At 38.0% G+C, this 14,051-nt stretch overlaps 1 protein-coding gene across 1 annotated transcript in view; it reads left to right on the forward strand.

Moving 5' to 3' along the window:
- Positions 1–12,906, forward strand: part of hs3st4 (heparan sulfate (glucosamine) 3-O-sulfotransferase 4) — a 114,582-nt gene extending 101,676 nt beyond the window's left edge. Inside the window, exon 2 of the mRNA XM_046835510.1 lies at positions 8,680–12,906. Within this exon, the coding sequence (XP_046691466.1) occupies positions 8,680–9,334 (655 nt within the window). The 3' untranslated portion in view covers positions 9,335–12,906. The remainder of the gene's footprint in view (positions 1–8,679) is intronic.
- The last annotated feature ends 1,145 nt before the right edge of the window (positions 12,907–14,051 follow it).

Genomic DNA, 14,051 nt, shown 5'->3' on the forward strand with positions numbered 1-14,051 from the left:
ACTGACACATGTACTTGCGTCCGTAATCATAGGCTATCGAGGGCTGTTGTGCAAATTTGTATGTGTGTAGCCTCAAGCACTCTCAGCAGCTCATCCAGGGGGATGTAAACAACATAAGGGTGAAACACTGCAAAGTAAATGTATAAATATTCAAATGAGTGGGTGTTTGCTGTTGTCCGGTCTGCATGAGTGATAAAACAAGCCAAAAAGATCTGTTGTTGTTTTTTCTTTTTGTTTATTTTTTTGTGTTTTGCTCTATGGTAGCTAGAGTTGCATCTCAGTGCTGCCATTTTTACATGCTGGGGAAAAAAAGAGCTCATTTACAAGTTTATTTAGAAGGTGCTTTCATAGAGCAATAATAAGGTTTATGATGATCATCCAAAGATCCATAAAGTTTCTCCCCTCGGTTTTGTTTCATCATCTTTCACGTACGAGAGGCAAATAAATATTTAATTTGAGTGTTGCAGCCCAGTGGCAGCATTCGAGAAAGTGTCAGGCGGCTGCACTGTTGGATGTTGAACGGTCTTCTGGGAGAATCACAAGAGAGCAGTGGAGAAAAGAGGGGTTTGATCAAGACCAGCTGTCAGTTCTTTCTCTTTATCGTCTTACTGAAGAAAAGTGTTCAGCAGCAACATAATGGGCTTATTTGATGCTGAAAGGAAGTGGCGAAGTTTTAACTACACTCACGTCTCTCTCTTTCTATCTATCTTTCTCCATAACCATATTCAAAATACCGCTAGCACTCCAATAAGACTGAGGTTACAGAGCGTGTATGACTTTTGTTCCATGTCAAGTGTCAAAAATAAATATCTCTCATAGTTTTACAGTCTTCTAAATTAAAAAACTCTAACCCTGACCCAGTGAATATACGATTCTAGATGCTTTTAACCCAATAAACTGGACAAAGCACAAAATAATTTAATCTGCTCATAAACATAGCATCTGCCTCTGCTATCCATTAACATTTATTATAACATCAGACACACAAATTATTTCCACCCATTTTACCCTAACAGGGTTTATATAAATAGGTCTCTTCGATGATAGTTGACAGTTCTAGCTTTGTAAACGGTTTCTACCTGAGTGTGAAATCCTCTTTGTCTAAGCCAAAGGGCAGGAGCAAACATGTGGTGTGATGATAAACTAGCTAATCACAGAGTGCTAATATTTATTTTCAGCATACTATTGCTAGTGCAGTATCTCTTATATACAATAGTTCATTGAATAAGAAACTTACATTAAGTAACATTACAGACAAAATGCAACTAAAAAATTTTTGTTTGCTGACTAAAAGAGATTTTGAAGAAGTTTACTTCTTGAAGACACATGCTTTATAGCACATCGGTTAGCTAGTTAGCTTAAAATAATTTGTGCATTTCTAATAATGGTGCTTCTGCTGAGATTTGGCTTTAACCTTTCTTCAAATTATCTTTCATATTTTAAGCCCAAAAAATATTGTTTGTGATGATGGATAATGTTGCTAATGCTATTGCAGTAACTGTTTTGAACTAGGAAGTGGAATTTTACATGGTGAAACATCCCAGTAAATTTATAGGAAACTCTTGAAACTCTGCTTGACCAATTAAATTAGTGAACTGGAACATACCCTTATATAAAGAAAAAAGTGTGTTTACAGGATTAATTATAATAATATAAAGTCAAGTCAAGTCAAGTCAAGTTTATTTCTATAGCGCTTTTCATAAGACATTGTCTCAAAGCAGCTTTACAGAATTTAACAGTCAAGGTGAACAATGTATATTTATCCCTGATGAGCAGCCATGGCGACTGTGGCAAGGAAAAACTCCAGTAGATATCATGAGGAAGAAACCTTGAGAGGAACCAGACTTAAAAGGGGAACCCATCCTCATTTGGGTGACATCAAGAGTGTGATCATAAATCTTTAAACAATACAAAACACTGGAGAGTGAGAACTAACATGAGCACTGGAATGTAAGATTATGAGTAATGTTCTTTCTACAGTCTTTTACAGTCATTTGTGGTTATAAAACTAGGAGCTACTGAGCAACTCATAAAATAGCTCAACATTTATGATCATCACAGATACAACACCGGCTTGTCCATGCTAGAGCCTTTAAACGCTCAAGGAGGTCCAGTGTTCAAACTACACAGGAAGTGGGATCCAATTGGCACTGGTACGTCTCTAGATGGTTTAGATGTTTGCGGGGTCGGCATCTACTTCTTTAAAGGTCCACAATCTTCGTGAGGTGGGACGTGACTGGAGCTGCGCAACCTCAGGATGCCTCGGGATGGGTAGAGAAAGAGAAGCAGTGGAGAGGAATTAGCGTAGCTGTTGTTCATGATGTTAAAAGCACAAGTTGATAATGTGCATTTGATCAGATGTTCTGGAGCACAAGGTTATGATGTGATGTGTTTTATGTGTAGGCTTTGCTAAAAAGATAAGTTTTTAATTTGCACTTAAACTGGGAGAGTGTGTCTGAGCCCCGAACACTGTCAGGAAAACCATTCCAAAGTTTAGGAGCTAAATCTGAAAATTCTCTACCACCTTTAGTGGACTTTGCTATTCTAGGAACTACTAGAAGTCCGGAGTTTTGAGATTTCTGTGGCAGATTATAGCGTGTTAGAAGACTGTAAATATAATGGAGAGCTAAACCATTTAGTGTTTTGTAAGTAAGTAGGAGTAGTTTGTAGTCGATTCGAAACGTAACAGGTAGCCAGTGTAGGGATGATAAGATTAGGGTTATATGATCATATTTTCTTGACCTTGTATAAACTTTGGCTGCTGCATTTTGGACAAACTGTAGCTTGTTTATTAATGATGCAGGACATCCACCTAGTAACGCATTACAGTAGTCTATTCTGGAGGTCATGAATGCATGGACGAGCTTCTCTGCGTCAGATATAGATAACATATTTCTTAGCTTAGCATGTGTAAATAAAGGCACCACAATGTAGACCTCCATCTGCAGACCTCCAATGTGGCTCAGTTTAAAGACAGATACAGTACATGCCAACATGTTTTATCTGTAGTATTTCAGCTAGCAATAACATGATTACACTTTCATTTACAATAATAATAATACTGAAACCTTAAGTATCAGCTGATATCAATATGGTTTTAGATCAGACATTTTGTGAAACTTTTCAAACAAAAAGCATGTCCTCTTTAAATATAACATATAATTTAAAATAAAGTATAAAGAAAAAAAAACATTCAAGTCTATACACTGATCAGTCATAATATTAGAACTTATTTGCCTAATATTGTGGAGTTCCGTTTCATTTGTGCTACCAAAAAAGTTATAATTTCTGAGGCGTGGACTCCAGATGTGCTGAGGTTTCTGGCATTAACCAAGACGTTAGCATCAGATCCTTTAAGTAAACCTTTGGGTTGTGAGGTGAGGCCTTCAGGGATTGGATTTGTCTCTGTGCTTGATCAGGCACATTTGGATTCCTGAAGCATTTTGCTAGTTAAGCTGGGTCAGCCTCATAGGATTTGCCATTTTGGACATGCTCTGACCTAGCCATCACGATTTGACTCTTGTCAAAGTAGCTCAGACCCACTTGACTATTTTTTCCTTCTTACATCACCTCAACTTCGAAAAGTGACTTTTCACTTGCTATTTAATATTCCTCACCTCTCTACCGTACCTTTGTGGCACGATGTTACTCACATCTCCGCTCAGTGGTTTTAATGTTATAGCCAATCAGTGTAAATCTAAATCTAATCCCAAGCCCTTGCTATTTGTTACAGGATTCTATATATTTTTTCCACCATATATTTTTACAGGTATTGGTCTCACACCAATACATCTCTAGGCATAGCAAATCTAAATGTTGTAAAAACATCTCTGTTTTAAACATTGCCTGTCCTTTTCTTCTTAATCAACCAACTTTCAGGGCAATGCTCATAGAAAACATCCAGAGTTTTACAACAAAAAAAGCTAGATTGCAATCTCTGTACAACAAATAAGTGTCTGTTTTATGTATTTTGCTTTCTTTTGGCAGGATCTAAAGGTACATGTTTTGCCACATTTCAATAGGCAGTTCATCATAGTAAGTAAGGAACAGGATTTAAAGAAACAAGTAAACCAGAGTAAAGTGATTCTGAAGATCGTTCTGTTCATAGCTCGCTGTGAGTGGCCATTAAATTGCTTTTAACTTCAAAGCACTAAGAGCAAAGCTACGTTCAAATGTCCTTCTAAAGCAAATGCAGATTATTGCAATTCTATTGCATGACTCTACTAAAGGTTTTATAGCAATATAGTGAGTACATCTAAAACTTTCTCAGTAACTTGCTAATTTATGGCTTTTACTGTCTCTGGAATTTAGGTGAGAATTGCTCGGTGTACTCGTGTTTGTTATAAGGGACCAAAAATAAGTGTTGTATAACACATCAGGCCATGCGAAACACAATCGTTTATTGTGCTTAAGTGTCATAGGCAGGTGTTATACAAGCACGGCAAGGTCTATAGAACAAAAGGCCACAGGATGTTATGCGATTTGTCTGAGTAGGTAAACAGCAGATGGTGAGAAGTGCCTTTTCCAGTGGCGCATGCTTTATTTATCTGCCCACCTGAACGACCCATGCCTGGGTGCTTTAACGTTTCAGGGTTAACTATTTCTTTCTGTTCTGGCTGAGTGCATGGCCGCCAGAGGCGTAGGTAAAATCAGCTTGTTTATCAGCGTTGTGTTTGTCGTTCCACCTCCCCGTCCCGCTTGACATTTTCGATGTACATCATCCATGACTGATTCTCTCACAATCCAAATGAGTTCGACCTCAATCACAAATGAAGGTATCGGGCCCCTTCCGTAATCTCCATATTTCCACAATTACATGTATAATGAGTTGCGCCGAGGCTTGATGAGGACAAAAGGCTGGTAATGGGCCCATCTTAAATGAAAAGGGTTACCTTGAGCAGAAGACGCATGTCCTGCCATGAAGCATGACTGCAATATTAAGACAACTTGGCCCAAAATGGCGTGGGCCAAGTTTCCCAGATATTTCCAGATGATTCACTAAGGAGATTTGCAATGGCATTTTTTTGTTTTAGGCATCAAAATTGTTTTTTCTCACACTTGGTGGGTGCATATAGTTAGTTCTAGGTATCATTTGTTCTTGGCCTGTCACACTTGAAAGCCTAGAGAAGATAGAGGGGAAAAAATCTGTAGCTGTTCATAAGCATACTGAGTAAGATAGGTTTACGGATAGTGCATAATGAAAACTAATACTGTGCCTAGGTGCCATGCAAGCCAGAGATATGTTTTATATCTCATTATATCCCAAACGGCCAAAGCTCAATACCATGTACAGCCAGAAATAATCCGTTGGGAAATAACCCACCAAGAGTGCAACGCTGGTGCGGAAATGAAATTACAAAGCCACTTGTAAGTGAGTGTCTGTATGTGCTGAGAGGCCAGGAGGGCTCTCTCTTTCTCTCTCTCTCTCTCTCTCTCTCTCTCTGTCTCTGTCTGTGTGTGTGTGTGTGTGTGTGTGTGTGTGTGTGTGTGTGTGTGTGTGTGTGTGTGTGTGTGTTTTCAACATTTAATGTGTTCCATTTAGGGGTCCATTTGAAAATGTGTGCCATATGCGAATAATTGATTGCCATTTTGGCTTCATTCAAGCAACTGTTAAAATCAAAAATAGAAAAAAGGCCTATAGAACGAGGGTACTGATTCTGTATTATATATTTTCCATCTTTATGTCAATAGTAATATTTTTAAATGCATAAATCTGTGACTGCACCTAATAGCATAAAGTTTCCATGTAGCATGACAGGTAGAAGTGCTATATATTCTGCAGGATTAGCAAATAAATATAGCTATATAACATGTTCTAGGTTCATAATTCTGGGTTAATTTTCAAGCATTTGAGGTTTTTAAAAATGACAATAAAATAAGAAAATAAAAATCAGAATCAAGTCAGTAGCTTTTATAAAAAAAAAGGAAAGACATTATAGAGAGCGAAAGCTTAACACATGCTCTTGCATCTAAAGGTCTTTTATTGACTTGAAAAAGGTTAGTCAGGTATTATCATCTATGCACTTCCCTTACTTCCTCTTACTTTATCACCATATCCAGTTTGGTATATTGTCTACTATACAGTTGTATTACAGTATATTTTGAGAGCTGGCACTTTTTTTGCATTGTCACTCTGACAAACACCAGAGCACACTTATCTTCCTCCTCTTCTTCTTCTCTACTCCCCACAGCATATAATCCGTCTCCATGTCACTCTGTCCTTAACATCTGCCTCTGTCACACCAACCACCTGTAGGTCTTCTCTCACCACAACCATACACCCTCTCCTTCTTCTCTTTACAACCTCCTCTCTTTCACATGTATACTCAATAAAATACATAATGCCAGTGACAGGATTTAGCCAAAATCTGCATTAGACTGCATTACCCATCAATGCCCCTAACACATCACATGATAGTAAAAAGTCGCATGTTACATCATTAACACCTGATTCTTGTTGCCCCTAATTATCCCACCTATTCCTGTATGTGATTGTCTTTTGTTGTGTTTTTTTTTTTTGTATTTCAGCTTCCAAGTATTCTTATAGTTTTGTTTGGTATCCATGGTTTATATTTATGCTCTTGGTGTTTATGGTTTATGGTCAATTCAATTTACGCTTACAGTTTTTCTCAGTTGCTTTGGAGCATTTTTTTGAATCATCCTTAATATTTGCAAACCAGTAAGTGCATGTCTTGTTCAAACGGCACCACACATTTCTTGCAAAAGGCTGTACATTTCTTAAAATCTAAAAAAGTTCATCTCTCAAAAACAATTGTGTCAATAAAAATATCAATGAAATAAGAATGACAAGCCCTTTTGTCATTGTTCACAAACAAGATATTCAAAAGGTTTAGTCATGTCAAAATGACAGTGCACCTTTTCAGTATTTCCTGATGTAAACTACAGTTCGGATTACAATGATGGAAAATGCACAAGGCTGAATTTCTTCTGTACGGCATCTATGAATTTCAACAGCACATCTGTACACATTACTGTATGTGGGATATTAATTGTTTGTTTCCTGGTTGTTCATCCATTTTCAGATATTAATGTAGTGTTTTGCTCTGTCTGTATACGTTCGCCAGTCGAAGGATCATGAGATTCACCTTTGACTTATTTTAGACTAATTTAACTATTTTTACTTTTAACTAATTTTTCATTTTCAATTTTTCAAAAAAGTTTAATAGAAATGTGAAGAAGATAAAGATTGACCGATGATGACAACTGGTCCAACTATTTTACATTCAGTGACTTGCAATTAACTGATGCCTACATGGTTTGGGGGTTAAGCCTGTTCAGGTGAGAACCAGTATAATGAATTTTGATTAACATGACAAACAATAGATAATGTAGTAAACAGCAGACAATTGTACACAGTCAATTAAACACGTGTACCAACATTCACAATTTTTTCAAAGCAACGAGAAAATGCTTTTATGATGAGCACAAATGACTACATGATGTGGAGGTTGAACAAGTAATTTTGCGAATTTCATTTCTGATCTGAGAAACGCTCCAAAGCGACTGAGAAATACTGTAATACAATCCTCTGTATTTGCATCCTTTTCTTCAGTGTGCTATACACACATTATGTGACAGCTCTTCCCTCCTGCAAAAGTAAAAATAGTAGAAATGCCCATTTTTAACCAGACGATCATCTATGGCAAAATTTTATACCGGGAAAATCACAATCAGAGAAAAATCAATATAGCTCAAGCCCAAGCAGGAAGTGTAGGTATTGTTATCTAAGAATCATATCTGACCCTTGAACCCAAATATCGATTTTGATCCAACAGACACAGTGAAAGCTCAGCTGTACAACAACTACACACGTTGTGTATTACCCTATAAAACCTTTATCACAATTTTGTTTTAATGACATGCTGGTAAAATGAAACCCTCAAAGCGCACTTGCACACCTTGCTCACTTGCCTACGCAGAATGAGGGAGGAAAAAGATTACGTCTTGTTTACTGGAATGCAGACTTCTTTAGACACTGTGGTGTTCTTTCTCGCGAACGTCTCGTGCCTGCTCGTTGATTCATCTTCATCCGAGTCCCGAGGACAAAGTTGAACATAATATTTGCAGCAGTGGCAAATTGCTCCCTACTATCGCTCCCAATAAATCTCTGTAGGCAGAAACGTTTCTCTTCTGCTACAAATGATCCGAGGTAACGTCATAATTAATCACTGCTCCACCCTGTGCTCTCCCTAAAGCGCATTTTAAGCTTAAAGGGAAGAGGACACGGGGTAGACTACAGACTTGACAGAGAAGACTTAGGTGTGTCCAAAAGAAAACAGGGCTGATTGCTGAGTTCACGGGGAAAGATAGATAATGAAACTATATCCTCGGCAAGAAATCATTAATGCTATGCCTCCGCTGCTCTTTTTTGTAATTAAACACCAAAACAGCTATTAATTTGGATCAAGTTAATTACACAGTGAGGATGTATGATTGTTTTTGCTTTGTGCGTCATGTTTTGTGTTTCATTTTTCTTTGCTTGTTGCAGTGTAATTAGCTGTGCATGTACAGCTGTATGTACAATCAATTAGTTTTCACTACTTTCTACTGCTTTGTATTGATTTTTATCTCTACTATCCATCATCGTCGGTGTTCTTTAGTACAATATACAGTACATATGTAACCTGATTTACATTTACTTTTCTGCTTGCTTTCCAGAGACTTAATGCCATCAACGTTGGAGGGCCAGATCACAATGGAGAAAACGCCCAGCTACTTTGTGACGAACAGTGCTCCGAAGCGCATCCACACAATGGCCAAGGACATCAAGCTGATCATCGTGGTACGCAACCCAGTGACACGAGCTATCTCAGACTACACACAGACATTGTCCAAACGGCCTGAGATCCCCACCTTCGAGATCCTTGCTTTCAAGAACCGGACGCTGGGATTAATTGACGCCTCATGGAGCGCGCTGCGAATCGGAATCTATGCGCTCCACTTGGAAAACTGGCTACAGTACTTTCCCCTATCACAGATGCACTTTGTGAGTGGTGAGCAGCTCATCACGGATCCGGCCGGGGAAATGACCAAGGTGCAGGACTTCCTGGGTCTCAAGCGCATCGTCACCGACAAGCACTTCTACTTCAACAAGACCAAAGGCTTCCCCTGTCTGAAGAAGCCGGAGGACAGCAGCACCCCACGGTGCCTTGGCAAGTCCAAGGGCAGGACACACCCCAAAATAGAGCCGGATGTCATCCGCAGACTGCACAAGTTCTACAAGCCCTTTAATAACATGTTTTACCAAATGACAGGGCAGAATTTCCAGTGGGAGATGGAGGATGGAGGTGACTCCCCTGGCCCACGGGACTGACAGACTGGTGTATCACTGCTCTACCAGCTTAAACCCCCCCTCATAAACCACCAATGTTCTTCATTTTCCTTAAGCCATGCTACAGCACAACCAATCAAGTACTATCTGTCTGTATTTAGAGCAAACATTTCACCAGTTTGCTCTTTAATTCCATTCCCTGAAAAGCCTGGTGTCAATTTGTTGTATATATATTATTCAGTACATAAATATATTTATATTTGTGAAAAGAAGATGCTTTTATTCATTTTTGATTTTGAACACAGCGTTGCTCTAAAATCATGTCTACATGATGATGATGATGCATGCAATGAGTTAAGTGTCCTTACCCTCTCAGCCATATACATTTACTGGCCTGTTTTTGTTTGTTTGTTTGTTTAAACCACATATATGTTCTACCTTGGACCAGGGTCTCTCTCTCTCTCTCTCTCTCTCTCTCTCTCTCTCTCTAGCTAGCAACTCATTGTGTCCAGTCGAAGCAAGTTATTAACAAAAGAACAGGAAATCTGTGACAGAGGAAGATTCAGATTTATTTCATAAAACTGCACAAGCGTCTGTATTTTTCCACTGACTTTCCCTCATATTTTTTTTGTATTTCCTTTAATTGGATTTAGGACTTTACCCAACACATTCTTACTCCCGACGTGGCAAATACTGAAACATGGGCAGAAGCCTGTAGCGTCACTGCACACATGCCGAAAAGGCGCCTTTGGCTTGACTAATTTGACGCACTCGATAATCCTATTTAAAGCCTATTTGCTTCATCTCTCCAGCACAAAATGGCAAACACATGTACTGGCTTTGAGGATGAGCCTTGTGCTTTAAAAGTCTGTTACACAAAAGGTGAAAGAATGAACAAAGCACAGTCCATAATAAAGGACAACTCTCTGGTGATTTCTATTTTTAATGCTAGACCTGTCTTCATTGTGCTAAACTATTTAACTTACCATATTTAACTGTTATTAATTGGCACAATGTCATTTTAGTTAACAAGGACATTTCCTTTATATAGTGGGGTCCAAAATCCAGTGAAGTGTTGTTGCCTTGAATTTCAAATTGAAAATGTTAAAACATTCAATATTAATCAAGATGCTGCATGATTACTGTTGAAATAAACATATTTGTGATATTATGACATCTACAATTTACTTATACACAAGATACAAAAGATATTACTTCAGAATTATTGCTCTCATTGAAGAATGTATTCAGTTCCTATGGATTAAAACGTACATCAGGTTTTGCACAGATTTTTGGAGTTAGTGCAGGAGATATACCAAATACGAAGACTTTTTTTTTATTATTCATGTAACTATTCTATAAAATGTCACTTTTCACTCAGGTTATTGCTGATAATATCATTTGTGATTAAACCTTTTGTATAGAATGTGCAAAGCATTTTCTTTCTCAGACTTTTGGACCTCAAATTTAGTCAGTCTACACAGCCAGGAAATGTGTTTGCCTTTTTTTTTAGTTTGAGAGATGACGCAAGTGTCCTTGTGTTGATCAAAACAGTATTATACTGAGTGAGTGAGTCTAATAGTGAAACAACTGTAGAGTAAACAGTGACCATAAAAGCTTTAATCTCTGATGCACTGGGAATTAGAATGGCTTTAATTTCTGTAACATGCATTAGCATACTTTACCACAATGACATAAAGTTGAATGTGAAGCAGTACACGTCACTGTGGGATCTACATCATGTCTTTAATTTCTTCCTTTTGCCTTGATGCCCTCTATAGCTGGCTATTTTTGATTTTATTTTTACGGAATGAGTACAGCAACAGAATAAGCCTTGAGCAACTTTAAATGACCTATCATTGTCATGCATGGGATTATTCAGGAAAATGTCAAAGAGGCACATGTATGCTTCAGAACCAAGCTTTTAAAACAAAATTAGTTCTCCGAACAATTTGGTCCATGGTTTAAATTCACAAGGCAGCGCAATCGAGTGTATCAGTGATACAGACAAACTGGGCGGTAGGGTGTTACCAAACATCTGCTGCATGAAAAGCTCTGATGTTAAAGATAAATTGGGTACAGGACAGGGTTTGGCAATGTTGTCGATGTCAGTGTTTAAACTTTCACTAGTGTCAGAGTAAACTGTTCTGTTCTGGAGCAAAAATGGCTTTCAGGGTTGAAATTACTGGGGTTTGATTTAAATGCATGTAACGTTGGATGCAAATGTACTCGCTCCGGTGGTTACACTTTTCATGCTGTTCATAAATATCATAGTTCATCTCAATTAACAGCTACAGTGTGGAACTGGGATTGATTGGTTTATTATTATTATTATGATCATCATCATAATTATCCTAAAGCAATGCTGATAAAGATACTTGATCACATTTGCAAAGTAAGACCTTTGGAAGAGATTTTTACTTGCACAAATATTGGCTCCTTCTCCTTCTTAGAATCATGAATGAAGCCCTACACACTGAGTACTATGCTTCTGAATAACTGAAAGAAGTTATTAAATTCATTTACTCTGGTATTTTAATAACACTGCCTATGATAAGGTCGGATGTGATACATTTCCTTTAATTAAGTAGAAATCGACCTCATCATAAGCAGCAGAATTGAGCCTTCAGCTCAGGGTTGCATGGGTTCAGCACTGACTCCAAATTTTACATGAAAAAAAAAGGGATTTCTTTATATACTATTAAATATAAAACAAGATATGCTGATACTGTTTTTGAACTCGGCCCTGTATAAGTCAAGAAATATTGTAGTTACATTTGTGTTATGACATTTAAATCGAGCCCTCAGGGTTGGGAGAATGAGATAAGCATTAACAGTTCTCTTTGGCTTGCGGTTCATTTATTTCCATCAATTATTTATTTCAGACACTCGATCCATCAAGGCATTGTGGACGACTGCTCCCGGAAGCTTACTTATCCCGACAATATACCAGACGAAGAAAAATCCAATTCACTTTGTTTGCAGTATTGCTCCAAAGTTCACTCGGGTTTGAGGAAGGATTTTCTTCCCCTTTTTATTTTTTCATTAATCAGGACCACAAGTGATTGTCGTTTGCCAACACAGCTGTGATTATGATAACAGGGTGTCATTACCGTCTCCTGCTTTTTTCATAAACATTGTTTTAACCTTCAACTGCAATTAAATTGCATCTCGATTGTTTGTTTGGTTTTTTCCCCCATCATAGTTATTGCTGTAATTTTCTTCCACTTCAACAACTTAGTCAACCAATACAGACTGCGAATCGATAAACGCAGCCCTGATCCACATCTTCAGCCGCCATTGGCTGAGATACCGCCTCACTGCGTTAAAAAAAAAAGAAAAAAACAGTATTTTAATTTGCTATTTTGTTATTTATCTTCTCTTTTAAAGAAACAGTACAATAATTATCTTTCATAGGCCTTCACAAGGACACAGGCCTGGATCAAATTTGGGTTACATGCTGCCTCTTATGAAGACAAGTATCTAAAAAAGAAAAAACTGTAATAGGGTGAATAGTGGACGAATGCATATTCTAATGTATGTATTAATTTTTTTAGCATTGCGTTTTTATCTAGTAAACATCTTTGGAACCATTATTCTGATTGTATTCACATCTAACATCAACACCCTGTTGTAGCCAGGGGAGGGAGGAAGCATGATGTAGGGCTTGTTCGCAAGAATCTGACTTACAGATGTGCTGTGTTTATGCTGTGATCAAAAAATTACATGCACAGTGCACTTCGGGGAAATAATGATCGGAAGATCAGCAAGTCTACAGCAGCATCACAACGACATTCAAATGAGCACAGAGAGCGAGTTATAAGATTATGTGCGTTTTTTTTACTGTAAGCTGCAAATAATGGCACAAATGCTGAGAATATTGCATTTCTGCATTAGTGCTGTATTAGAGTGGGGTCTAAAAGCAATTACGCTGTCTTATGTGCCCAGTGGAAGCATACGGTAGGTAATTTCTGCCCCTGGATCACTATGTAAGTGCTGAAGCTCTTTGATTGTGTTGAAGCATTTTGAGGAAAATAGAAAAAAAAATCCTCCATGCAGCCAGGCAGTGTTTGGTGGGTGTATGCTGTGGGCTTGGTGGGCCGGTGTGCTTATTGCCTGAGGGATTTCTATGGCCGCAGGATAGTTACACAGAGCAATTGGTTCAATGAGTAACTGCCGTGCTGCCCTTTACAATCTCACACCCGATCACTCGTCTCTGAGCTGCTGTACCCTCACATGGTTTAAAGGCTCAGATACAAGGTGATCCCCTTGTTGCCATCCTGTACATACGATCTCATTTCATATTTTTCTGTTTCCTGCTGCAAGCAGCTTTTTTCTGACAACAGCACTAGGGAAGTAAGAGAGAAAGGTGATATCTAAGGTGCTTCATTGAAAGCTCTGCTCGAGCTCATTCTACACACATACATTATGTGATCTTTATATTTATTCATTTATTCATTTATTCATTTATTCACTTATTCACTTATTGTCTTGTTTTTTCAGAACCAAGATTGTTGTGAGACTACAATCAAAACACTGTGTGATGGGAGGGGTGATGCTTGTGTGGGAAGGAGTGTGTGTGCGTGTGTGTGTGTGTATATGTAGAAGATGTGACATTATGTTTGTCATAATTGAAGTGTTACTAAGGAAACAAGTATTTAAAAAAAAAAAAAAAGATACAGCTTTATGATCCGGGGATGATGTGTATATTTGCACTTTGACGTACACATCGAATATAAAAGGTTTTTTTTGTTTGTTT

The sequence above is a fragment of the Silurus meridionalis genome, chromosome 22 (assembly GCF_014805685.1).
Source record: "Silurus meridionalis isolate SWU-2019-XX chromosome 22, ASM1480568v1, whole genome shotgun sequence".
Lineage (NCBI taxonomy): Eukaryota > Metazoa > Chordata > Actinopteri > Siluriformes > Siluridae > Silurus > Silurus meridionalis.